Source organism: Eretmochelys imbricata, chromosome 23, assembly GCF_965152235.1.
Source record: "Eretmochelys imbricata isolate rEreImb1 chromosome 23, rEreImb1.hap1, whole genome shotgun sequence".
In the NCBI taxonomy this organism is placed as follows: Eukaryota; Metazoa; Chordata; order Testudines; family Cheloniidae; genus Eretmochelys; species Eretmochelys imbricata.
The window spans coordinates 16,764,800-16,788,617 of record NC_135594.1 but is presented as its reverse complement, the minus strand read 5'-3'; the positions used below and the strand labels follow the sequence as shown (position 1 = coordinate 16,788,617).

At 69.3% G+C, this 23,818-nt stretch overlaps 1 protein-coding gene across 1 annotated transcript; it reads left to right on the top strand.

Moving 5' to 3' along the window:
• The first annotated feature begins 4,947 nt into the window (after positions 1 to 4,947).
• GRIPAP1 (GRIP1 associated protein 1) lies at positions 4,948 to 22,697 on the top strand. The gene is given in 29 exon segments (XM_077840137.1): positions 4,948 to 5,161; positions 5,691 to 5,757; positions 6,027 to 6,088; positions 6,335 to 6,361; positions 6,871 to 6,978; positions 7,080 to 7,163; positions 7,165 to 7,223; positions 7,933 to 8,006; positions 8,044 to 8,150; positions 8,235 to 8,282; positions 8,396 to 8,427; positions 8,579 to 8,626; positions 10,006 to 10,105; positions 10,266 to 10,343; positions 11,253 to 11,345; positions 14,537 to 14,671; positions 15,225 to 15,320; positions 15,677 to 15,889; positions 16,841 to 16,954; positions 17,103 to 17,180; positions 17,343 to 17,438; positions 17,536 to 17,592; positions 17,900 to 17,999; positions 18,839 to 18,966; positions 19,298 to 19,414; positions 19,527 to 19,620; positions 21,282 to 21,352; positions 21,354 to 21,437; positions 21,709 to 22,697. Coding segments are annotated over 29 exon segments (2,661 nt in total). The 5' UTR covers positions 4,948 to 5,119; the 3' UTR covers positions 21,958 to 22,697.
• Positions 22,698 to 23,818: the final 1,121 nt, after the last annotated feature.

Sequence of the window (23,818 nt, the reverse complement as noted above, 5' to 3'; positions counted from 1 at the left end):
CCAGGGCCGGGGGGCGCGAGGACCCCCCAGGGGAAGACCCACCCCCAGGCAGGGAGCTGTGGGAGAGGGACCCCCCCCGCTGGGGGCTGCAGCCTGGAGGAATGGGGGGGCAGGAGAAGACACAGCAGAGGAGGGGGCTTCCCCCCCCCGAACACTGCCCCCCCCATGGGCCGAGGCAGCTCCTGCCATAGGGGTGGTTCTTCCAGCCGCCCCGCTCCCTTTGCTGAAGCCACGCCCCCACCCAATGGGGTGCCCCCCAGCGTCTGGGGGGGCAGAGGTAGGACAGTCCAATAAAGTCTCTTTGAAAGAAGGGGTCTCCTGTGGGGGGATGTGGGGGGGTCTCAGGCAGGGAGAAGCTGGGGGGGCGTCGCAGGGAGACCCCCCCAGCACAGGATATTTCAGTGGGGGAATTCACCTGTGGCCGCATCCACCCCAATGGGAGCCCCCCACCCCCAGGGAGAGAACCCAGGAGTCCGGGTTCCCCCCCGCCCCACCCTATGGACCCAGCCAGCCCAGTAGGCACTCCCAGAACAGACCCCTGGGCCGAGCCGCAGTGTCCCCCCCCTCCAGTGTGGGGGGCGGGGGGGCCGCCAATGCAGACAGATGGACAATTGGGTCAGACAGGTTATCTCGTCCCCGTGCTCGGGGGGGGGAGGATTAGAGGGGGGCTCTCCCTGGCCCCAGTTAACCCTCTGTAAATACCCACAATTCCTCTCTGATCCACCCCCCACCCCGCATCGGCCAGGAATGGGGGGGGGTCCGGGAGCGACCCCGAGGCCCAGGAGTCCGTCCAAAACGCACACGCCCTGCAGGGTTCACACAGGGATGGTTTGCCCAGTGCTGAGATGCGGCAGCTCTGGGGCGGGGGGACTGGGGAACAGCCGTGTATAACGCCGCACGAGAATGGCTCCCCTGGCGCGGAGATGCAGCCAGCTCTGGGGCGGGGGGACTGGGGAACAGCCGTGTATAACGCCCCACGAGAACGGCTCCCCTGGCGCGGAGATGCGGCCAGCTCTGGGGCGGGGGGACTGGGGAACAGCCGTGTATAACGCCGCACGAGAATGGCTCCCCTGGCACGGAGATGCAGCCAGCTCTGGGGCGGGGGGACTGGGGAACAGCCGTGTATAACGCCCCACGAGAATGGCTCCCCGGCACGGAGATGCGGCCAGCTCTGGGGCGGGGGGGACTGGGGAACAGCCGTGTATAACACCACACGAGAATGGCTCCCCGGCACGGAGATGCAGCCAGCTCTCGGGCGGGGGGACTGGGCAACAGCCATGTATAACACCACACGAGAACGGCTCCCCTGGCGCGGAGATGCGGCCAGCTGTGGGGCGGGGGGGCTGGGGAACAGCCGTGTATAACGCCCCACGAGAACGGCTCCCCTGGCGCCGAGATGCGGCCAGCGCTGGGGCGGGGGGACTGGGGAACAGCCGTGTATAACGCCCCACGAGAATGGCTCCCCGGCACGGAGATGCGGCCAGCTCTGGGGCGGCGGGGCTGGGGAACAGCCGTGTATAACGCCATACGAGAATGGCTCCCCTGGCGCGGAGATGCGGCCAGCTGTGGGGCGGGGGGACTGGGGAACAGGCCGTGTATAACGCCCCACGAGAATGGCTCCCCTGGCGCCGACATGCGGCCAGCACTGGGGCAGACCTACCCAGGAACAGCCGTGTATAACGCCGCACGAGAATGGCTCCCCGGCGCGGAGATGCGGCCAGCGCTGGGGCGGGGGGGCTGGGGAACAGCCGTGTATAACGCCGCACGAGAACGGCTCCCCGGCGCGGAGATGCGGCCAGCTCTGGGGCGGGGGGGGGATGGGGAACAGCCGTGTATAACGCCATACGAGAATGGTTCCCCTGGCGCGGAGATGCGGCCAGCGCTGGGGCGGAGCAACCCAGGAACAGCCGTGTATAACGCCCCACGAGAACGGCTCCCCGGCGTGGAGATGCGGCCAGTTCTGGGGCGGGGGGCGCTGGGGAACAGCCGTGTATAACGCCCCACGAGAAAGGCTCCCCGGCGTGGAGATGCGGCCAGTTCTGGGGTGGGGGGGGGCTGGGGAACAGCTGTGTATAACGGCACACGTGAACGGCTCCCCGGCGCGGAGATGTGGCCAGTTCTGGGGCGGAGCAACCCAGGAACAGCCGTGTATAACGCCCCACGAGAATGGCTCCCGGCGCGGAGATGCGGCCAGCTCTGGGGAGGGGGGGCTGGGGAACAGCCGTGTATAACGCCAGACGAGAATGGCTCCCCTGGCGCGGAGATGCGGCCAGCGCTGGGGCGGAGCAACCCAGGAACAGCCGTGTATAACGCCCCATGAGAACGGCTCCCCGGCGTGGAGATGTGGCCAGTTCTGGGGTGGGGGGGGGCTGGGGAACAGCTGTGTATAACGCCCCATGAGAACGGCTCCCCGGCGTGGAGATGTGGCCAGTTCTGGGGCGGGGGGGACTGGGGAACAGCCGTGTATAACGCCCCACGAGAACGGCTCCCCGGCGTGGAGATGTGGCCAGTTCTGGGGCGGGGGGGACTGGGGAACAGCCGTGTATAACGCCCCACGAGAACGGCTCCCCGGCGCGGTGATGCGGCCAGTTCTGGGGAGGGGGGGCTGGGGAACAGCCGTGTATAACGCCCCACGAGAACGGCTCCCCTGGCGCAGAGATGCGGCCAGTTCTGGGGCGGAGGGACTGGGGTACAGCCGTGTATAACGCCCCACGAGAACGGCTTCCCCGGCGCGAAGATGCGGCCAGTTCTGGGGAGGGGGGGCTGGGGAACAGCCGTGTATAATGCCCCACGAGAACGGCTCCCCGGCGCGGAGATGCGGCCAGCTCTGGGGCGGAGGGACTGGGGTACAGCCGTGTATAACGCCCCACGAGAACGGCTCCCCGGCGCGGAGATGCGGCCAGTTCTGGGGCGGGGAGCGCTGGGGAACAGCCGTGTATAACGCCCCACGAGAACGGCTCCCCGGCGCGGAGATGCGGCCAGCTCTGGGGCGGAGGGACTGGGGAACAGCCGTGTATAACGCCCCACAAGAACGGCTCCCCGGCGTGGAGATGCAGCCAGTTCTGGGGCGGGGGGCGCTGGGGTACAGCCGTGTATAATGCCCCACGAGAACGGCTCCCCGGCGCGGAGATGCGGCCAGTTCTGGGGCGGGGAGCGCTGGGGAACAGCCGTGTAATAACGCCCCACGAGAACGGCTCCCCGGCGCGGAGATGCGGCCAGCGCTGGGGCGGAGCAACCCAGGAACAGCCGTGTATAACGCCCCACGAGAACGGCTCCCCGGCGCGGAGATGCGGCCAGTTCTGGGGCGGGGGGGCGCTGGGGAACAGCCGTGTATAACGCCCCACGAGAACGGCTCCCCGGCGCGGAGATGCGGCCAGCTCTGGGGCGGGGGGACTGGGGAACAGCCGTGTATAACGCCCCACGAGAACGGCTCCCCGGCGCGGAGATGCGGCCAGTTCTGGGGCGGGGAGCGCTGGGGAACAGCCGTGTATAACGCCCCACGAGAACGGCTCCCCGGCGTGGAGATGCGGCCAGTTCTGGGGCGGGGGGACTGGGGAACAGCCGTGTATAACGCCGCATGAGAACGGCTCCCCGGCGTGGAGATGCGGCCAGTTCTGGGGCGGGGGGGGGGCTGGGGTACAGCCGTGTATAACGCCCCACGAGAACGGCTCCCCGGCACGGAGATGCGGCCAGTTCTGGGGAGGGGGGGCTGGGGAACAGCCGTGTATAACGCCCCACGAGAACGGCTCCCCGGCGCGGAGATGCGGCCAGTTCTGGGGAGAGGGGGCTGGGGAACAGCCGTGTATAACGCCTCACGAGAACGGCTCCCCGGCGCGGAGATGCGGCCAGTTCTGGGAAGAGGCGACTGGGGAACAGCCGTGTATAACGCCGCATGAGAACGGCTCCCCGGCGCGGAGATGCGGCCAGCGCTGGGGCGGAGCAACCCAGGAACAGCCGTGTATAACGCCCCACGAGAACGGCTCCCCGGCGCGGAGATGCGGCCAGTTCTGGGGCGGGGGGGCGCTGGGGAACAGCCGTGTATAACGCCCCACGAGAAACGGCTCCCCGGCGCGGAGATGCGGCCAGCGCTGGGGCGGAGCAACCCAGGAACAGCCGCCCGTAACGCCGCAGGGTGGATTTGTCATGGGAATCAGGTTCGCCGGCGCCCGGAGGCCGGCAGGCCGGGGCCGTGCGGGAGGTTGCGGGGACGTGGCGGGGGCTGAGCCCGAAGCCCCTCGGCCGGGAAGGACGCGGGCCAGGCCCGACTCCCCGGCTGCAGCGGGGGACCCCGTCCCCCAGGGGGTCCCGGGCCGCCAGCGCCCCCCGGCCCGTCCGCCGGAGCCTGCGGAGGGGAAACCGAGGCCCCAGGCCGGGGGTAATTGGGGAGACGGGTCGTTAACCCGCCGGGCTCCCCCGGGGCCCTGGGTCGTGACCCCGGGGCTCGTTCGGGGGCCCTTGGCCAACTGGGGCTGGCCAATCAGCAAGGGAGCTAGTAATGGGCTGGCGTAAGGGGCAGCCCAGCGGCCACTAATTACTAGTTAATTAATCCTAATTCATGGTTGGCACGATCTGGGCTGGGGGAGGGGGCGCTGGAGGACCAAAGCGGGTGACGGTAAGGTCCCTGCCTGCGTCTCTATGGTCGCCAGGCTCAGCAGGGGACGCTCTGCCCACGGGTGGCGCCTTAATCTCTATCATAGCCCCTGCTGGTTTTTCAGCGAGCGACGCTCTGTCCCCTCGCCACTCTATGGTCTCTACTTCCGGTTTCGCGCGCGCCGGCCATCTCTATGGTCCTCGCACCCTTTCGGTGGGCGGCGTTCTGTCACTCAAGCCTCTATGGTCTCTCCTTCCGGCTTGAGCCCTTACGTCTCTATGGTCCCAACTTCTGGTTCCGGGGGCGAAGGATGCGACTCTATGATCCTGCAGCCTCTGGGAGCGACTCTGTCTCCCGCCCGTCCTGGCGGCGTCCGGCACCTCTCTATGGTTTCCACTTCCTGCTTCCGTGCGACGCTCTCGCCGGCCGCCCCCGGCAACTCTATGCTCCGCCCTTAAAGTCACCCGTACCGTTGCAGCCACCGCCGGGGGGGTGGTTTTTTGTCCTCCGACGGGCGGGGGCCGGAAGATGGCGCAGGCTCTGTCGGCGGAGGAGTTCCAGCGGCTGCAGGTGCGGGGGGACCCAGGTGTCCGGCTCGTCCCGCCCCCCCGCTCTGACCCCCTCCTCCTGGAGCTGGAGGGGAGAACCCAGGCGTCCGGGCCCCCCCCCAAGATCCCCTTCCTCCCCGCGCTGGGGGGGGGGGAACCCAGGCGTCCGGGCCCCCCCCAAGATCCAGATCCCCTTCCTCCCCGCGCTGGGGGGGAGAACCCAGGCGTCCGGCCCCCCCCAAGATCCAGATCCCCCTCCTCCCCGCGCTGGGGGGGAGAACCCAGGCGTCTGGGCCCCCCCCAAGATCCCCCTCCTCCCCGCGCTGGGGGGGAGAACCCAGGCGTCTGGGCCCCCCCCCAAGATCCCCCTCCTCCCCGCGCTGGGGGGGAGAACCCAGGCGTCTGGGCCCCCCCCAAGATCCCCCTCCTCCCCGCGCTGGGGGGGAGAACCCAGGCGTCTGGGCCCCCCCCAAGATCCCCCTCCTCCCCGCGCTGGGGGGGAGAACCCAGGCGTCCGGGCCCCCCTCTGACCCCCGTGTGTTTGTGCCCAGGCGCAGCTGCTGGAGCTCCGCACCCACAACTACCAGCTGTCGGACGAGCTGCGGAAAACCGGCGCCGGTAACGGGGGTCTGGGCTGGGGGGTGTCACTGAGACTGACTCTCACCCTCGGGGGGGGCCCTTGGCCTCTGCCCCAGCGTCTCCCATTCCCGCCCCCCTGAGCCGGCCGGATGGGGGCTGGTGCCCCCCAGAGGGGACAGGCCCCTGCCCCATTCCCTGCCCCTCCCGAGCCGGCCAGTCCCTGCCCTGGGGCCGGATGGGGGCTGGTGCCCCCCAGAGGGACGCACCCCCTTGCCGTGGCGTTTGACCTGGTCTCTCTCTTCCCACAGAGCTCACCGGGCTCCGGCAGCGTGTCACCTTTCTGGATAAGGAGCTCGCCAAGGCTCAGAAGGTACCTGCCCTCCCTGACCTGGGGGGCGTTCGCCGCGTGTGACGGCGCGTCCCCACATGGAGAGGGCTCGCCTGGCACTGAGATGCAGCCACCTCTGGGGCAGGGCAGCTGGGGAACAGCTGCGCATAACGCTGCCTGGGGAAGACTCGTCTGGTGCTGCGATGCAGCCGCCTCTGGGGTGGGTGGGAGGGAAGCTGTGGGTCCCCAGTGTTCTTAGTTACAGACTTTTCCCTTCTCTTTTTGCAGGCTCTGGGGAAAAGCAAGAAAGCTCAGGTGAGGCTGTCCCATTGGCGGGCGGGAAAGCTTCGGGCGGGCAGGGTGGTTATCTGTCACCGGGACCAGCGTGAGGCCTGTCACTGTGGCATCTGGGCGTCTTGGCTCCCCCCACCCCAACCACCAGCCCCCGCTCCCCTCCCAGAGCCGGGAAGAGAACCCAGGAGTCCTGAGCCCCAGGCTAGCACCCTACCCACATCAGCCGCTCGACTGCTGTTGGGGTGCCCAGCTCTGGGACTCTGTGGGAGGAGGGAATGGAATGAGTGGGGGTGGAATTAGGGGCTGTTGGGTGGGGTGGGGGTGGCCTGGGGATCCAGGTGGGGGAGGGGCAGAGCCGGGGGCTGGGCTGGGGGTGGGGCTTGGTGCCCTGGGGGGCGTCAGAGCCGGGGGCTGGGTTGGGGGTGGGGCTCTGTGGCCTGGACAGGCTCAGAGTTGGGGGTGGGGGGGGCTCGGTGCCCCGGAGTGGGGGCAGAGCTGGCGGTCTGGGCCCGACCCCTGTCGCCCCCCAGGAGGTGGAGGCCCTGCTGAGCGAGAACGAGATGCTCCAGAGCAAACTGCACAGCCAGGAGGAGGATTTCCGGCTGCAGAACAGCGCGCTGGTGCGGGAGCTGTCCAAGGTACCGCGCCGGGGGGCCGGGCTCTCAGAGCCGGGGGGCTCATGGGGGAGACGGCGAGGTTAGTTAACCTTTGACCCCTGCCTCTGCTGCCCTCGTTCCAGCTGTGCTCCCAGATCGAGCAGCTGGAGACCGACAATAAGAGGATGCAGGGGGGGGGGCCCAGTGCCGGACAAGCCTCCGCCCCCTGGGCCCCCGCCCGGCGAGATCCTGCGGCTCCAGGCCGAGAACAAGGCGCTGCAAAAAAAACGTGGCAGGTAACCTGGGGGTGGGGGGGCGCTGTCCCCTGGCAGGAGGGCCGGGCGCCATGGGGCGCTGTGGGTGGGGAGAGGCGTGGGGGGCGCTGTCCCCTGGCAGGAAGGGCGGGGCGCCATGGGGCGCCGTGGGTGGGGAGAGGCGTGGGGGGCGCTGTCCCCTGGCACGAAGGGCCGGCGCCATGGGGCGCTGTGGGTGGGGAGAGGCGTGGGGGGCGCTCTCCCCTGGCAGGAAGGGCCGGGCGCCATGGGGCGCTGTGGGTGGGGAGAGGCGTGGGGGGCGCTGTCCCCTGGCAGGAAGGGCCGGGCGCCATGGGGCGCTGTGGGTGGGGAGAGGCGTGGGGGGCGCTCTCCCCTGGCAGGAAGGGCCGGCGCCATGGGGCGCTGTGGGTGGGGAGAGGCGTGGGGGGCGCTCTCGCCTGGCAGGAAGGGCTGGGCGCCATGGGGCGCTGTGGGGTGGGGAGAGGCGTGGGGGGCGCTCTCCCCTGGCAGGAAGGGCCGGGCGCCATGGGGCGCTGTGGGTGGGGAGAGGGGCGGGGGGCGCTCTCCCCTGGCAGGAAGGGCCGGCGCCATGGGGCGCTGTGGGTGGGGAGAGGCGTGGGGGGCTCTGTCCCCTGCAGGCGGGGCTGGGTGGGGGCGCTCTCCCCGGCAATGAGGGGTGGCGGGCAGGCGGGGTGGGGCGGGAGCGGGGCAGTAACTGGGTCCCCACAGCCCTGCAGGAGCGCTTCGAGAAGGAGGTGGCCCGGCAGGCCGAGGGGCAGGGGGACGCCCCCCAAGCTCAGGGCCCCGCCGGAGAGGCCGTGGCTGGGCCCACGCCGGGCGCCAGCCCCGGCCCCCCCCCTGCCCTCGGAGCTGGCGCTGAAGTGGGAGACAGCGCGGGAGGAGAAGAGGCTGCTGCGGGAGCAGCTGCAGAGCCTGGAGGTCAGCGGGGGGCGCGGCCCTAGGGGTGGGGGGGTCCCGGGCTGGGGGCTCCCCTGGGTCTGACCCCCCCTGCTCTCTCCCCAGGTGGCCAAGCAGGTGGAGATCTCCCAGCTTCAGGACGAGCTGAATAAGGCGAGTGGGACCCTGGATCCCTGACCCGGGGGGCGGGGGGGCTGGGCTGTGGGGTGGGGGTCCGTGGTGACCCCTTCCTGACGGCGTCCCCCCTCCTCTCTCCCTCGCTGCAGCTCGCTGAGAAACTGAAGAAAAAGCAAGAGAGGTAGGGGCCAGGACGCCTGGGTTCTCTCCCTGGCTCTGGGGGTCTGGTGGTTAGAGCGGGGGAGCCGGGGCCCCCAAGAGGGGACGGGCCCCGCACCCCATAACCAGGCCCCCGCTGCCTGGGTGGGTGACGGTCGGCGTTTGTCTCCTAGTTTCCGGCGGCTGCAGGCGGAGAAGGAAGCCCTCTACAACGACAGCAGGTGAGATGCGGCTGCACCGGCGGGGCCACCCCCCCCGAGCCGCGGGCAAGACGCCCCCGTGCCCCCCGGGGCCTGGGGCCGGGCACACCGCGTGGTCCCTGGCTGCCTCCGTCCGGCCCCCCTGTGGGTGCGCAGAGTCCAGCCCCCCAGCGGGGAGGGACACGGCGCGGGGCCCAGCTCCTCCAGCAGGGGGCGCAGGGGGACACGGAAACCCCCCCCTCCCCCCCCCGAGCTCAGGGCCCAGCACTTTCTCCAGCAGGGGGCGCAGGGGGACACGGATCCACCCCCCCCAGCACAGGGCCCACCCCTTCCTCCAGCAGGGGGCGCAGGGACACCCGCACCCCCTTGCCCCCGAGCTCAGGGCCCACCCCCTCCTCCAGCAGGGGGCGCAGGGGGACACGGATCTGCTCCCCCCCAGCGCAGGGCCACCCCCTCCTCCAGCAGGGGGCGCAGGGGGACACGGATCTGCCCCCCCCAGCGCAGGGCCCACCCCCTCCTCCAGCAGGGGGCGCAGGGGGACACGGATCTGCCCCCCCCAGCGCAGGGCCCAGCACTTCCTCCAGCAGGGGGCGCAGGGGGACACGGATCTGCCCCCCCCAGCGCAGGGCCCACCCCCTCCTCCAGCAGGGGGCGCAGGGGGACACGGATCTGCCCCCCCCAGCGCAGGGCCCAGCACTTCCTCCAGCAGGGGGCGCAGGGGGACACGGATCTGCCCCCCCCGGCGCAGGGCCCACCCCCTCCTCCAGCAGGGGGTGCAGGGACGGACTCACACGGAGTTCTTACTCTCTCTGCTCCAAACTGTCTCTGGTCCCGCAGGGCGTCAAGTAAATGGTTAAAAGTCCATCGTTTTCTCCCACCCTGTTGTGTTGGCCTCAGGACTCCTGGGTTCTCTCCCCAGATCTGGGAGGGGAGTGGGATCTAGTGGTTAGAGCGGGGGGCTGGGAGCCCGGACTCCTGGGTCCTGGTGAGGCCTCACTCGGTTTGCGGTTGGCACAGCCTGGCACCGTATCGTAACGGCCCGAGATCCCAGCGGGGGGGTAGGACGGTCAATAGGGTGGAATAAGCCGCATCTCACGCATGGGTGGGCGGCAGCAGCTGCTGTCCGCAGGGGCCTGTGTCGGCAGCCACCCGCCGGGCACCTGGGAATGTCCCCTTCCTTCGGGGCCTGCGGCTGGGGGGCAGGCTGTGCTCAGCCCTGACTGGCCATGGCATCAGCCAGGGCGGTGCGGGCTGGGAGCCTGGACTCCTGGGTTCTCCCCCGCGGCTCTGGCAGGGGAGTGGGGTCTAGTGGTTAGAGCAGGGGGCTGGGAGCCCAGTCTCCTGGGTTCTCTCCCCTTCCCTGAGCATGAGGGGCCCCATCCCTGGAATTCCTCCCCCAGGACCAAGCTGGCGGAGGTCCAGCAGAGGAGAGACGAGGAGCTGAAATCGCTGCAGCTTCGCAACCAGAAACTGCACCAGGAGCTGCAGGCAGCCGCGCAGGTGAGCCCCCGGCCGGCCGGCTCTGGGTTCGGGGAGGAGCTGGGCCGGGTGGGGGAGGGGCTCCGTACGTGGGGGTTCAGGGGTGTGCAGGAGGCGGGGGATGGTTTGTGGGAGGGATCCTGGGGGGCTCTGTCCCACCCCTTCCCCCTCTCCCCGGCAGAGCGCTGCCCAGGTGCAGGAGCAGCTGCAGAGCCGGCAGAGGGAGCACGCGGACGCCCTTCACGCGCTGCAGGACCAGGTGAGCCCCCGGGGAGCTCCTCCCGCCCGGGGCCACTCCCTCCCCGGGGTGGAGGCAGTGGGATTAGCTGGTTGGAGAGGGGGCTGGGAGCCTGGACTCCTGGGTCCTCTGGGTGGGGCTGGGATCTGGTCCCCTCCAGGGCCGTGTCGAGGATAGCAGCCGTTCTCGCTTCCCTGCAGCCTCCGTGGGAGCAACGTGGGGAACCAGCCCCCGGCCCCACATTTATCTAACCTCCCCAGGGCTGGGCAGCCGGGGGGCAGGACCCAGCCCAGCTTGGTTCTTCCCCTCTCTTCCCTCTGCTTCCCCTGCTGGGTTCCTGTTTCCTCGCAAATGACCAGCCCCTTCCCGTGGGTTCCCGCAGGCGGCCGCTTCGCCCCCCAGGGGTTTTCCTTGTTGTCTGTGTTTCGTTAACCCCGTTTCACGGCCACGGTCCGGCGCCCCCTTTGCCTGCTGGTCTGGGTGTCACGGGGGGCCTGGCCTTTCGGCCCTTCGTTTCCCCGTGGGGCTGGGGCGTGTTCTGCGTTTCACGTCGGGGTTTGGGCTCTTCGTTTCTTGGGGGTTTGAAGTTGATCTTGTTTCACACCAACCCCGGGTCCCATGTTGAATTTTGCAGTTCACGGATATTTTCTTAGTGGTTTTTTGTTAACCCTGATTGCTGCGATAGCGCCATCTCCCGGCTGTGGTGGCCCTGTCCTGCCCCAGCCGTAGGACAGCAGTGGTGTTACACGTGAGGTACAGCTGGGGAAACTGAGGACCAGATGGGGAATTGGCAGGGATGCGTTGCCACCGTTCATCTCCTCCTCCTCCTTCTCCTCCTCGGCTGTTCTCTGTGTTAACCTGCATCTCTTCTCTTTCTACCTCTGTCTCTGGGGCGTCTCCCCCTCCCCGCTCCGTGCCCCCCGGGGGCAGGTGGCCTGCCAGAGCGCAGAGAGCCAGGAGCAAGTAGAGACGATTCTCTCTGAGAACGATGCCCTGAGAACCAATCTAGCCGCACTAGAGCAGGTACCCCGCTGGGGCAGGGGGCTCTCTCCCCCTGGCAGTCAGGGCCGGGCACTGGGTGGGGGTGGGGTGCCGTGGGGCGGGGAGCAGGGTGGGGGGCTCTCTCCCCTGCAGTCAGGGGCCGGGCGTCGGGGGGAGTCATTAATTCCCCCAGGCAGTTGTTCTAAGTATTTCGGGGGCGCGAGCTCAGGGTCTTGGTCCAAATCCCAGTTTGCGGGACTCGCAGCTGGGGCACCTCTGACCCCGTCCCGCGCCCAGCTGGGGTTTGATTTGTGGCCGGGATTCTCCTTCGCTGCCTGCCCGAAACCCCAGAGCCGGCTGCGTCTCCGTGCCGGGGAGCTGTCCCCATGCAGTGTTCTAGGCGGCTGCTCCCTACCCCAGAGCCGGCTGCGTCTCCGCGCCGGGGAGCTGTCCCCATGCAGCGTTCTAGGCGGCTGCTCCCTACCCCAGAGCCGGCTGCGTCCCCACGCCGGGGAGCTGTCCCCATGCAGCGTTCTGGGCGGCTGCTCCCTACCCCAGAGCCGGCTGCGTCTCCGTGCCGGGGAGCTGTCCCCATGCAGCGTTCTAGGCGGCTGCTCCCTACCCCAGAGCCGGCTCTGCGTCCCCACGCCGGGGAGCTGTCCCCATGCAGCGTTCTGGGCGGCTGCTCCCTACCCCAGAGCCGGCTGCGTCTCCGCACCGGGGAGCTGTCCCCATGCAGCGTTCTAGGCGGCTGCTCCCTACCCCAGAGCCGGCTGCGTCCCCACGCCGGGAGCTGTCCCCATGCAGCGTTCTGGGCGGCTGCTCCCTACCCCAGAGCCGGCTGCGTCCCCACGCCGGGGAGCTGTCCCCATGCAGCGTTCTGGGCGGCTGCTCCCTACCCCAGAGCCGGCTGCGTCCCCACGCCGGGGAGCTGTCCCCATGCAGCGTTCTGGGCGGCTGCTACCCTGCCCCAGAGCCGGCTGCGTCCCCACGCCGGGGAGCTGTCCCCATGCAGCGTTCTGGGCGGCTGCTCCCTACCCCAGAGCCGGCTGGTCTCCGCACCGGGGAGCTGTCCCCATGCAGCGTTCTAGGCGGCTGCTCCCTACCCCAGAGCCGGCTGGTCTCCGCACCGGGGAGCTGTCCCCATGCAGCGTTCTGGGCGGCTGCTCCCTACCCCAGAGCCGGCTGGTCTCCGCGCCGGGGAGCTGTCCCCATGCAGCGTTCTGGGCGGCTGCTCCCTACCCCAGAGCCGGCTGCGTCTCCGTGCCGGGGAGCTGTCCCCATGCAGCGTTCTAGGCGGCTGCTCCCTACCCCAGAGCCGGCTGGTCTCCGCGCCGGGAGCTGTCCCCATGCAGCGTTCTAGGCGGCTGCTCCCTACCCCAGAGCCGGCTGCGTCCCCACGCCGGGGAGCTGTCCCCATGCAGCGTTCTGGGCGGCTGCTCCCTACCCCAGAGCCGGCTGGTCTCCGTGCCGGGGAGCTGTCCCCATGCAGCGTTCTGGGCGGCTGCTCCCTACCCCAGAGCCGGCTGCGTCTCCGCACCGGGGAGCTGTCCCCCATGCAGCGTTCTGGGCGGCTGCTCCCTACCCCAGAGCCGGCTGCGTCCCCACGCCGGGGAGCTGTCCCCATGCAGCGTTCTGGGCGGCTGCTCCCTACCCCAGAGCCGGCTGCGTCCCCACGCCGGGGAGCTGTCCCCATGCAGCGTTCTAGGCGGCTGCTCCCTGCCCCAGAGCCGGCTGGTCTCCGCACCGGGGAGCTGTCCCCATGCAGCGTTCTAGGCGGCTGCTCCCTACCCCAGAGCCGGCTGCGTCCCCACGCCGGGGAGCTGTCCCCATGCAGCGTTCTAGGCGGCTGCTCCCTACCCCAGAGCCGGCTGCGTCCCCACGCCGGGGAGCTGTCCCCATGCAGCGTTCTGGGCGGCTGCTCCCTACCCCAGAGCCGGCTGCGTCTCCGTGCCGGGGAGCTGTCCCCATGCAGCGTTCTGGGCGGCTGCTCCCTACCCCAGAGCCGGCTGGTCTCCGCACCGGGGAGCTGTCCCCATGCAGCATTCTGGGCGGCTGCTCCCTACCCCAGAGCCGGCTGGTCTCCGTGCCGGGGAGCTGTCCCCATGCAGCGTTCTAGGCGGCTGCTCCCTACCCCAGCGGCAGCTGGTCTCCGTGCCGGGGAGCTGTCCCCATGCAGCGTTCTAGGCGGCTGCTCCCTGCCCCAGAGCCGGCTGCGTCCCCACGCCGGGGAGCTGTCCCCATGCAGCGTTCTAGGCGGCTGCTCCCTGCCCCAGAGCCGGCTGGTCTCCGCGCCGGGGAGCTGTCCCCATGCAGCGTTCTAGGCGGCTGCTCCCTACCCCAGAGCCGGCTGCGTCCCCACGCCGGGGAGCTGTCCCCATGCAGCGTTCTAGGCGGCTGCTCCCTACCCCAGAGCCGGCTGGTCCCCGCGCCGGGGAGCTGTCCCCATGCAGCGTTCTAGGCGGCTGCTCCCTGCCCCAGCGGCAGCTGGTCCCCGCGCTGGGCAGCTGTCCCCATGCAGCGTTCTAGGCGGCTGCTCCCTACCCCAGAGCCGGCTGGTCTCCGCACCGGGGAGCTGTCCCCATGCAGCGTTCTAGGCGGCTGCTCCCTACCCCAGAGCCGGCTGGTCCCCGCGCCGGGGAGCTGTCCCCATGCAGCGTTCTAGGCGGCTGCTCCCTACCCCAGCGGCAGCTGGTCCCCGCGCTGGGCAAGCCCTCCCGTGTTGGCCGCGCTCCGAGGAAAGGCGTGTGATGCTCTTGTGCTGAATGCCCTGGTTCTCCTGCTTGCTGGATTCTTTCCTCTGTCGGCGCCTGGCCTGGGAAATCCACGTTTCTCCCTGCGTCTGGAGTCCGTGTCCCCTCTGGTCTATTCTCTGCCCTTATCCCCGGGGTGGAGGGGGGCAGTCTCCCCCCACCCCCACCGGTCTGTGTCCCCCGGGCTCTGGCACGCTCAGCCCTCCCCTTATCCCAGCCACTGGGGACTCCCCCGTTAGCTGGCGCCCGCACCCCTCACTTGCTGTCTGGGCGTTCCCGATCCTTTCCAGTGCTGTGGGGTGCGCCGTAGCTGAGGGCGGGTTCCCAGTGTCAGTGCGACTTGGGTTCCTTCCCTGTCCTCGGAGATGCCGGAGTTAACTGGCCCTGGTCAAGCGCAGCAGGGTGGGGGCTGGTCTGCCGTCCGCGGGCCGGTGGCGGGTAGTTCCCCAGGCCGAGCGTTTTTCCTCTCCTGCTGTTCAGATCCAGACGTCGAAGACCCAGGAGCTGAATCTGCTGCGGGAGCAGAGCGCGGCGCTCGGCCTGGAGCTGCAGGAGAGGGAGAGAGAGAAGGAGGCGCTGGCTGGGCAGCGGGACGACCTAAACACCCAGCTACAGGTGGGGGGAGACGGGACACCTGGGGAGGGCTCACGCCGCCCGTGGGGCCTGCAGGGCCCTGCTCTGCCCCCGGAGGGCACCAGTTTGAGTTATCAATGGGGGGTGGGCTCCAGGTTCCCAATCAAGGAGCAGCCCACTCTGCCCTTTGCCAGGATCCCCAAACCAGGGGGTTACCCCATGGAAGGGTCAGGCCACCAGTTTAATGCCCCCGGGAAGCCACGCTCTTGCGTTCACCTGCGGAACTCCTCGTCCCAGGGCGTCAGACAGGCCGGAGAAGCAGCTAGAGGTCAGGCCCAGCGATTAGCACGAGTGGCTCAGGGCAACCCAGAAACCTCTGTCAGCCGGGGTTTCCCCAGACTCACCCTGCTCCGTTTGTTGGCCCTGAACCTGTCACACTGGCTGCTCCGGGAGACAGGGCCCCGGGCTAGCTGGAGTGTCGCTGTCCCCTGGCCTGGCCGCTCGTGGCCCTGTCTGAGCTGTGGGGGGCAGCAGATTTATCGGGGCCTGGTTTGTGTCGTTCCCCCCCCCCCCCCCCCTGCCCCACACGCTCCAGGAATCCGTCAGAGCCAACAGCCGCCTCCTAGAGCAACTGCAGGAGCTGGGCCAGGAGAAGGAGAAGCTGCTGCTGGAGCTAGAAGAGGCCAGGAAGGTGAGAGGTGGGGCGGGGGGTGCTGTCCCCTGGCCGCCGGGGGGGGGGGGGGGGGGGCTCAGCGTGGGGCGCTCTCCCCTGGCCGCGGGGGGGGGGGGGGCTTAGCAGGGGGCGCTGTCCCCTGGCCGCCGGGGGGGGGGGCGCTCAGCGGGGGGCGCTCCCCTGGCCGCCGGGGGGGGGGCGCTCTCCCCTGGCCGCCTCGGGGGGGGGGGGGCTCAGCGGGGGGCGCTCTCCCCTGGCCGCCTCGGGGGGGGGGCTCAGCGGGGGGCGCTCTCCCCTGGCCGCCTCGGGGGGGGGGCTCAGCGGGGGGCGCTCCCCTGGCGGCCGGGGGGGCTCAGCGGGGTCTCTCCCCACAGAGCGCAGACAAGCGGAAGTCCATGTTGGACGCGATGGCGGTGGAGACGCAGCAGGAGAAGGGGCGGCACCAGGAGGCGCTGGGGGTGCTGCGGGTGCAGCAGGAGAAGGAGGTGCTGGGCGTCCGGGCGCGCTACGAGCGGGAGCTGCGGGAGCTGCACGAGGAGAAGAAACGCCACGAGGAGGAGCTGCGGGGGCAGCTCAAGGAGGAGAAGGTGCTGGGGGGGGAGCCCTGTGGGGACCAGAGTTTTTACACACAGCTGTTCCAGCTGCTCCGCCCCAGAGCTGGCTGCATCTCAGCGCCGGGCGAGCCTTCCCCGTGCGGCGTTGTGTGCGGCTGTTCCCGCTTCCCCGCCCCAGAGCTGGCTGCATCTCAGCCCCATGGGCGCCACCCCAGCTGGGTGGGCTCACATGAGCCCTGCTCCTTTGAAGCCCCCTTTGTTGTACTTGAAGTACCCCACAGGATCTTTTCGGGGGGAGTAAGGCCAAACACCACGTTTATTGGTAATATATGTATCAATTAACACTGTATCGCCTGCGTATGGTAGATATTACACTCCCCCCCCCACCCCTGTTGTTACCACCTAGTTGCTCCCCTTATGAGACCCAGGGTCCCCTGCAAGACACCCCACGTTTCTCGCCGCGTCCCTCTCCTGCGAATCCGTCCCAGAGTCAAAGTCTGGGTCCCTTGGCCCCCTGTGGCGCCTCCTTCTGGGGGTCGTCCCAATGCCGCAAAGAGGGTGTCCCCAGAGAAGGGGCCGGCTCCTCGCCCCCAAGGCCGCCCGTGTGTCCGCTCTTCTTCAGTGAGCCCACTCGGCACGGCTCATTGTTCTTGGCTCTGGCTTCCGCCCTCTCTCCCAGGGCTGCAGCTGGCTGGGGGTGCTGCCTTCCACGCCTTGCCTTGCTCAGTCCCCCCTCGCTCGTTCCACAGGGCAATTGATTAAGAGGGACGGGGGCATCTTATTCTACGCCGAGCGAAAAGACGTTTTTATCGAACGTTAGACCAGGGCTCAATTCAGCGTTTTCTGCATAAGGGTCTGATACAAAGATGTGTGGAAATAGAGTCCTAACACAAAGTCATGAAAGTTACGGGAAGATGCTCAGTGCAGAGCTGCACCTTGCCCCTCTGCCTGCGGGGCGGGCGGTGATGGTGGCTCTCTCCGCAGGCCCGGAGCCGGGAGCTGGAGAGCTCGCGGCAGACGGTGGGGGAGCTGCGTCTGCAAATCCAGTCCATGGACGGGGCCAAAGGCTGGTTCGAGCGGCGGCTCAAGGAAGCGGAGGTGGGAGAGGCCCCGGGTCCCATTCCTGTCGCCTGCCCTGGGGCCGGGTGGGAGCCAGCGCCCCCTGGAGGGGACCGGCCCCAGGTCCGGCCCCGCCCCCCATATCCCTGGCCGTTCTCACTCCGGGCGTCTCCGTCTTGCATGGCAGGAGCTGATTGAAAAGCACCAGCGTGACCACGAAGAGGCGCTTCGAGTGTGCAAGGAGCAGCACGGGGCCGAGTTGAAGGTACGACTGGCAGCTGCCCTGCCCCAGAGGTGGCTGCATCTCCGAGCCGAGGCGCTCACCCTGTGTGGTGCTATACACAGCTGTTCCGCCCCAGAGGTGGCTGCATCATCTGTGGGACAGGCAGCCCTTTGTTAACCCCGGGCTGCTTCTCCCTCCCCTCAGCTGAAGGCCCAAGAGGCGGAAGCTGCCAGGGAGCAGCTGCGGGTGGCCGAGAGCTCCCGGGACGAGCACATGGCCACGATCGGCCGGCTCAGACAGGTGAGGGGCTGCCCCAGTTCCCTTCCGGCCCCGGAGCCCCCCGGGGCGGGGCGGGGCTGGGCTGGGGGTGACACTGACCCCGCCCCGTCTCTGGCAGGAGGTGAAGGACACGGTGGACGGACAGCGCATCCTGGAGAAGAAAGGCAGCGCCAGTGTGAGTGGCCCCCTCCGGCCCCGCCCATGGAACCCAGGAGTCCTGATCCCCACGCCCTCCGAGCCGGGACAGAGCCCGGGCGCTCCTCTGATGCACTGCAGTCGGGGGGGGGGACTGGCAGGTCATGGGGCCCCCAGGCCCCCTCCAGCTGCTGCCATGCAGAGGGGAGATGGGGTTAAACAGCGGTGCGCTCCCCTATTAATGTCCCTGCTTCCTGCCCCATCCCCCCACCCCCTCAGCACAGGGCTGCGCCCCCAGGCCATCGGGACCGCCGGCCCTTTCAATTCGCTGCCCCCCTTCTCCGTAGCTCAAAGACTTGAAGCGGCAGCTGCAGCTGGAGAGGAAGCGGGCGGATAAGCTGCAGGAGCGACTGCAGGAGATCCTGACCAACAGCAAGACTCGGACGGGTGAGCGCGGAAGGACGCTGGCCCCAGGGCTGGGGACTGGCTGGCCCAGGGGGCCAGGGAACGGGACACGGGACCTTCCCCTCAACCTCCTGCTTCTCAAGGATTCCAAGTCCCTTCCTACGCTGCTTTGCATGAACGTGGTTCATCTGGCCCTGAGATGCAGCCACTTCTGGGGCGGGGCAGCTGGGGAACAGCCACACACAACGGCACACGGGGACGGCTGCTCTGGTGCTGAGATGCAGCCGCCTCTGGGGCGAGGCAGCTGGAGGGGACAGGCGCACAGCGAATCTGCGGTGGTCTTGGGCTGTAGGGGGCGATGGGAGCACAGCCTGTGCACTGTTCCCTCTTCCACCATTGGGGGCAGCCCCACCATTCTCCAGTCTGCCAAGGTGTCGCAGAAGGGGGCAGTTTCAAAGGCGGAGCCTGCGGAACTCCTCGCCACATGATGTCCCTGAAGGCCAAGAGCTCAGCAAGCTTTAGAGCAGGGAGGGACGTGGGGATCACCCCAGAGGAGAGTGTGTTTGACTCAGTGGCTTTCGGGGCGGGGGGGCAGCCCCCCAGCGAGATGCAGAAACGCTCCTGCCACGGTCAAGTGAAAAGCAGAAAACGGGAGATCAAGTATTGGACGCGGACGCGCCGTTCCCGGCCTGGCTGCCTGCTGGGCCTGACCCGTTCATTCCTCTTTCCCTGGAGCTCAGAGCCTTCATCGTGTCCCCCTGTCACCTGGCCGAACTGAGCCCTGGGTGCGGCCGCTTAGAGCCCGGACTCCTGGGTTCTCTCCCTGGTTCTGGGGGGGAGGCGGAGCCTGGACTCCTGGGTTCCATGCCCTGTCTCCACAGGGATCGAGGAGCTGGTTCTGGCCGAGATGAGCTCCCCCAGCCGGGTGCAGACGGGCGACAGCAGCAGCATCTCGTCCTTCAGCTACCGGGAGATCATGAAGGAGGGGTCGGGGCCCGGCAGCACCAAGGTGAGGGGCGGGGCTTCCTGCTTGGGGGTGGGGCCTCTATTGTACCAAGCCCCGCCCCCATGCTCTGCTCCCCCTCCCTCCTAAAGGGGTGGGGCTTCTTGTGTGGGCTCCCAACAGCCCTCTGCTCCTTCCTCCCCTCCCCTCCCCTCCCTCCCCTCCCTCCCTGCTTGGGGGGGTGTGGCCTCTGCTGCTAGCCCCGCCCCTGATGCTAGGGCTCCTCCCCTCCCCATCCCCTTTGCAAACCCCGCCCCTCACACCCCGTTACCCCCCCTCCCTGGGGGGTCCCGTCAGCACTCAGGACAGCCCCTCCCCCCCTCTCTCTGCCCCCCAGTCCAACACTGGGAGCCCCCAGTCCCAACGCCCCGCGGACCTGTCGGACGAGGAGATCTCGGAGCTCTTCCAGCGCCTGGCGGAGATGCAGCAGGAGAAGTGGATGCTGGAGGAAAAGGTACCGGCCCCCGCCCCACGGGGGGGCGCTGGGGAGTGGGGGGGGACCAGGGCTGGGGGCTGCGCGGGTCGGGAGTGAGGGGCGATGTCTCCGGCTCTGACCTGCCCCACAGGTGAAGCACCTGGAGGTGAGCAGCGCCTCGATGGCGGAGGATCTGTGCCGGAAGAGTGCCATTATTGAGACCTACGTCATGGACAGTCGCATCGGTGAGGACCCCAGTGTCCGGGAGGGGGCGGAGTCTGGTGGTTGGGGGCGGGGCGGGGGGCTGAGCACCAGGACTCCTGAGTTCCCTCTGGCTCTGGGAGGGGGAGTGGGGGCTGGGGGTTTCTCCCTGTCCCAGTGGGTTGAGTTCATCGCCAGCCGTCCCAGACTTTGCGAGGCCGGGAGCCGTGGGCGGTGTCCCATCTCAGCCAGGGCAGGGGGGAGGCCTTCTGCTGCACGGCATGCTGGGAAACCCCTGCCCCACTCTCCTCTTCTCCTCCCCCCCCCCCGGTGAGTTCAGGTGCGGTGGGGGCGGCAGGTCGGGGCATGGCCAGCAGGACTGTGCAGGTGTCGGCCGCCCTGGATGTCTGCTGGGGGCCTCCACGGGCTCTGGGGAAGGCTGGTCACCCCCTCCAGCCCTGAGGCGGGAGGGATGGGCCCTGCATACCCCCAACCCTTCCTGAGCAAGCCACCCCTGTGCGGCGTTGTGTGTGGCTGTTCCCGAGGTGGCTGCATTTTGGCACCAAATGAGCCCTTCTCATGTGGCGTTTATATGTGGCCGTTCCTAGGTCCCCACCCCAGAGGTGGCTGCAGCCCCATCAGGTTTTCTTCAAGTCACTTCTGTTGATATGGAAGGAAAGCAAAGCGCTCTGCTGCCCTGTGTCCTGTTTCCTGGCCCCCTGCGTCTGCCGCCCCCCCGCTGGGGGGCAGTTCGGAGTCGGCGCCCCCTGCAGGGGAAAGGCTCCATGTCCCGTTCCCCACCCTTGGGCCGGGTCCCTGCACCCTGGAGTTCTCCCCGGCCCGCGGCTCCTCAAGGGCTGCTGGGCGAGTCCCCTTCCGCTCCCTCCAGCCTGGGTCACCTTGGGCCAGAGGCGGCTCCGGGAATCGATCCCGCCTGGCTCAGGCCTGGCCCTGTGTCCCCCGGCCCCCCGCAGCTGGGTGCCTCCTGCACTGAGCGGGGGTGGGAGCCGCTCCCCGGGACCCAGGGCTGCCCAGGGGGTGCTGCAGGGGGCCCTCTCATCGCAGGGCAGGGCTGGGTGCTGTGCTGCGGGGAGGGGGGGCTTGGCAGGCCCCGCGTTTGTCCAGGGCCCCCCAAATTAGATCACCTCTGTCTGCCCTCCTGGGCTGGAAGTGGGCAGGGTTGCGCCCTCCGGTCTGTTGCCCCAGGGGGAGATGCAGCCCCTTCTGGGGTGGGGCAGGGAGCCGGGAGCGGTAGCTTGGCGGGCGGCTCTGGCCCGCAGCCCCGGGTATAAATAGCTGCAGTGGGGTCGTGTTCCCCTCGGCTTGGCAGCGGGCGGCTCCGGCCCTGAATGTTTAATGATGCTAAAAATACCTTCCCTGCTCCTTCCCTTCCTCTGTCATTGTCCTGCCCCTGCGGGGGGGGGACCCAGGCGTCCTGGCTCCCAGCCCCCCCAAGCCACTAAACACCACTGTGCAAGAACGGTTAGAGCGGGGAGGCTGGGAGCCAGGACTCCTGGGTTCTCTCCCCGGCTCTGGGGGGAGGAGCTGGTGGTCAGAGGAGGGGCGCCAGGACACCTGGGTCCTATCTTTCTGGCTCCCACCTAGCCGATCCCAGCTGGTTGTCCGGCGCGGGAGAGCCCCCCCGCTGTGGTGTTGTGGGGGCTCGGTGGGGGGCTGGCTCACCCCTCCCCCGTCTGCCCCCCAGACGTGTCGGCGGCCCACGGGCCCCTGGACCGCAGCACCCTGGGCAGCGTCCTGCGGGACCTGGTGAAGCCGGGGCGACGAGAACCTGCGGGAGATGAACAAGAAGCTGCAGAACCTGCTGGAGGAGCAGCTCACCAAGAACATGCACCTGCAGAAGGTGAGGGGGTGGAGCCTGTGGGGGGCGGAGTCCTGGGGAGGGGTGGAGCCTGTGGGGGCGGAGTCCTGGGGAGGGGCGGAGCCTGTGGGGGTAGAGTCCGGGGGAGGGGAGGGGCGTGGGGCAAGCACCCTCTTGTGCCTGTCCCCACCTGCTGGGGGAGAGCCCCCCCCCCCCCAAAGACCTTCTCCCCCTGGGGCGCTCTCCCCTGGGGGGCAGGGGCTCTCGGACTCCTGGGTTCTTTGCCCCTCACCCCTCCCCTCGTCTCTTCCAGCACCTGGAGGTCCTGTCCCAGGAGATTGTGCGGCTCAGCAAGGAGTGCGTCCCCCCTCCCCCCCGCCCGCCCCCACCGGTGCTGACCCTGGCGGGGCCTGCTGACCCCCCACTACACCAGGGGGTGGGGCCAGGGGCAAGACCTGCCTGTTCCCAGGGCACCCCATGCCCTTGCTTCAAGCGCTGCCCCCCACCTGGCCAGCAGCTTCCTGCCCCCCCCCCATACATTATGTGGGGGCAGGACCTTTAACCCTTCGCCTCCTCCCTCGCCCTCTCCAGCTCCATTGATGGTTCATTGTCCTCTGCCCCATCTGCCTCTAGCCCCTCCCAGCCGGTGGGGGGCCCTGTCCCCACCTGAGCTCCCTCCCCCCATCTCACTGCCCATCATCCCCGCCCCTCCATCCTCTGGGTACCTGAACCCCTTCTCCCCCAGCCCAGATCCTGCCCCTTTCGAGCTGCATGCCACCCCCCACCGCCACCCCCAGACTTTATCCCTGGATTGGGGGGCTTGCGGGCGGGTCACCGGCCCTCTAAGAAGCACGGGAAAGAGGCGAGGTTTCATGGTGCTACCTCCCCTGGCAGGAGGGGGAACCAGCAGGGGAAAGCGGGGGGCACGGCGGGGCTGTGGGGTGGGAGTGAGGGGCACCGGTGGGGCTGGGGGCTGTGGGGTGGGAGTGAGGGGCCCCTATTCATCTTTTGGCGGTTCTCCCTTCTGCCCGTGGGGTAGCGGCTCCTTTACCCCCCTTTCCTGCCCCGGACTTGCTCTACCCCCCAGCCTCTCCCACATGTGTCCCAATGCAAGTCCCCCCCCAGCCCGCTCGCCTCTGTGCGATGGGGGCCCCGAGGGAGGTGCTGTGTATATTTGGCTCAGGTGGGGGGCCTGGCCGATCTTCTGACTGCACTTTCCCTGCCCCCCGGCTCTGGGGGGGTTAATGGGGCGGTGACGTGAGCCGCGACTCGCTACGGCGACAATAAAGATGTGGACTCCGCCGCTCGGCTCCCCGGTGTCAGTGGGGGGGGGCGCTGGGGAGGGGCTGCTGTTCTCTGGCAGAGCTGGGGGGCGCCTTGGGGCAGGGGCCTGGGTGGGGGGATCAGCGGGGGGCCCAGAGGGGCAGACGCTCTCCTGGGGTGGGAAATGCCCTAATCTTGTTTGTCCTTAAACTCCTCCACCCTGTGCCCCGAAGCCCCAGTCAGGGCAGGAACCCAGGCGTCCGGGGTTAATTCCCCCTGGGGCGATTCTAGGTAACTTCACCATCGTGAAGGGGCCCGGGCAGCTGTTCCCAGCCCCCGCCCCAGCGCGGCCCCCGTCTCGCGCCGCCAGGCAAGCCGTCCCCACATGGTGTTATAGGGGGCTGGCCCCCAGCCCGCCCCCACCCCAGAGCTGGCCGCATCTCTGCACTGGCAGCCTGGGGGGTGGACTCAGGCTGGCATCAACGTGCTGCCCAGAAACGATCCCGCCCCCGCCCGTCTCGCCAACGCTCCTGGGGCTTCCAGCGGGGGGAAGGAAAACAATGAAATATTGATGTATGGGCTGGTGATGTCACCAATGCCCCCGCCCCAGCTGTGTGGGGTGGGGCCCCGCCTCCCCCGCCCCCCCCGCAACTGGGCCGGTGCCCCTCACTCCTGACCTGCAGCCCCTGGCCCTGCCCCCCCCCAGCCCTGCCGGTGCCCCTCACTCCCGACCCGCAGCCCTGTGAGCCTGGCCCTGGGCCCCCCCAGCCCTGCCGGTGCCCCTCACTCCCGACCCGCAGCCCCTGTGAGCCTGGCCCTGGGCCCCCCCAGCCCTGCCGGTGCCCCTCACTCCCGACCCGCAGCCCCTGTGAGCCTGGCCCTGGGCCCCCCAGCCCTGCCGGTGCCCCTCACTCCTGACCTGCAGCCCCCCCCAACCCTGGCTCTGCCCCCCCCCCAGCCCTGCCGGTGCCCCCTCACTCCTGACCTGCAGCCCCTGGCCCTGGGCCCCCCAGCCCTGCCGGTGCCCCTCACTCCTGACCTGCAGCCCCCCCCAACCCTGGCTCTGCCCCCCCCCCAGCCCTGCCGGTGCCCCTCACTCCTGACCTGCAGCCCCTGGCCCTGCCCCCCCCAGCCCTGCCGGTGCCCCTCACTCCCGACCC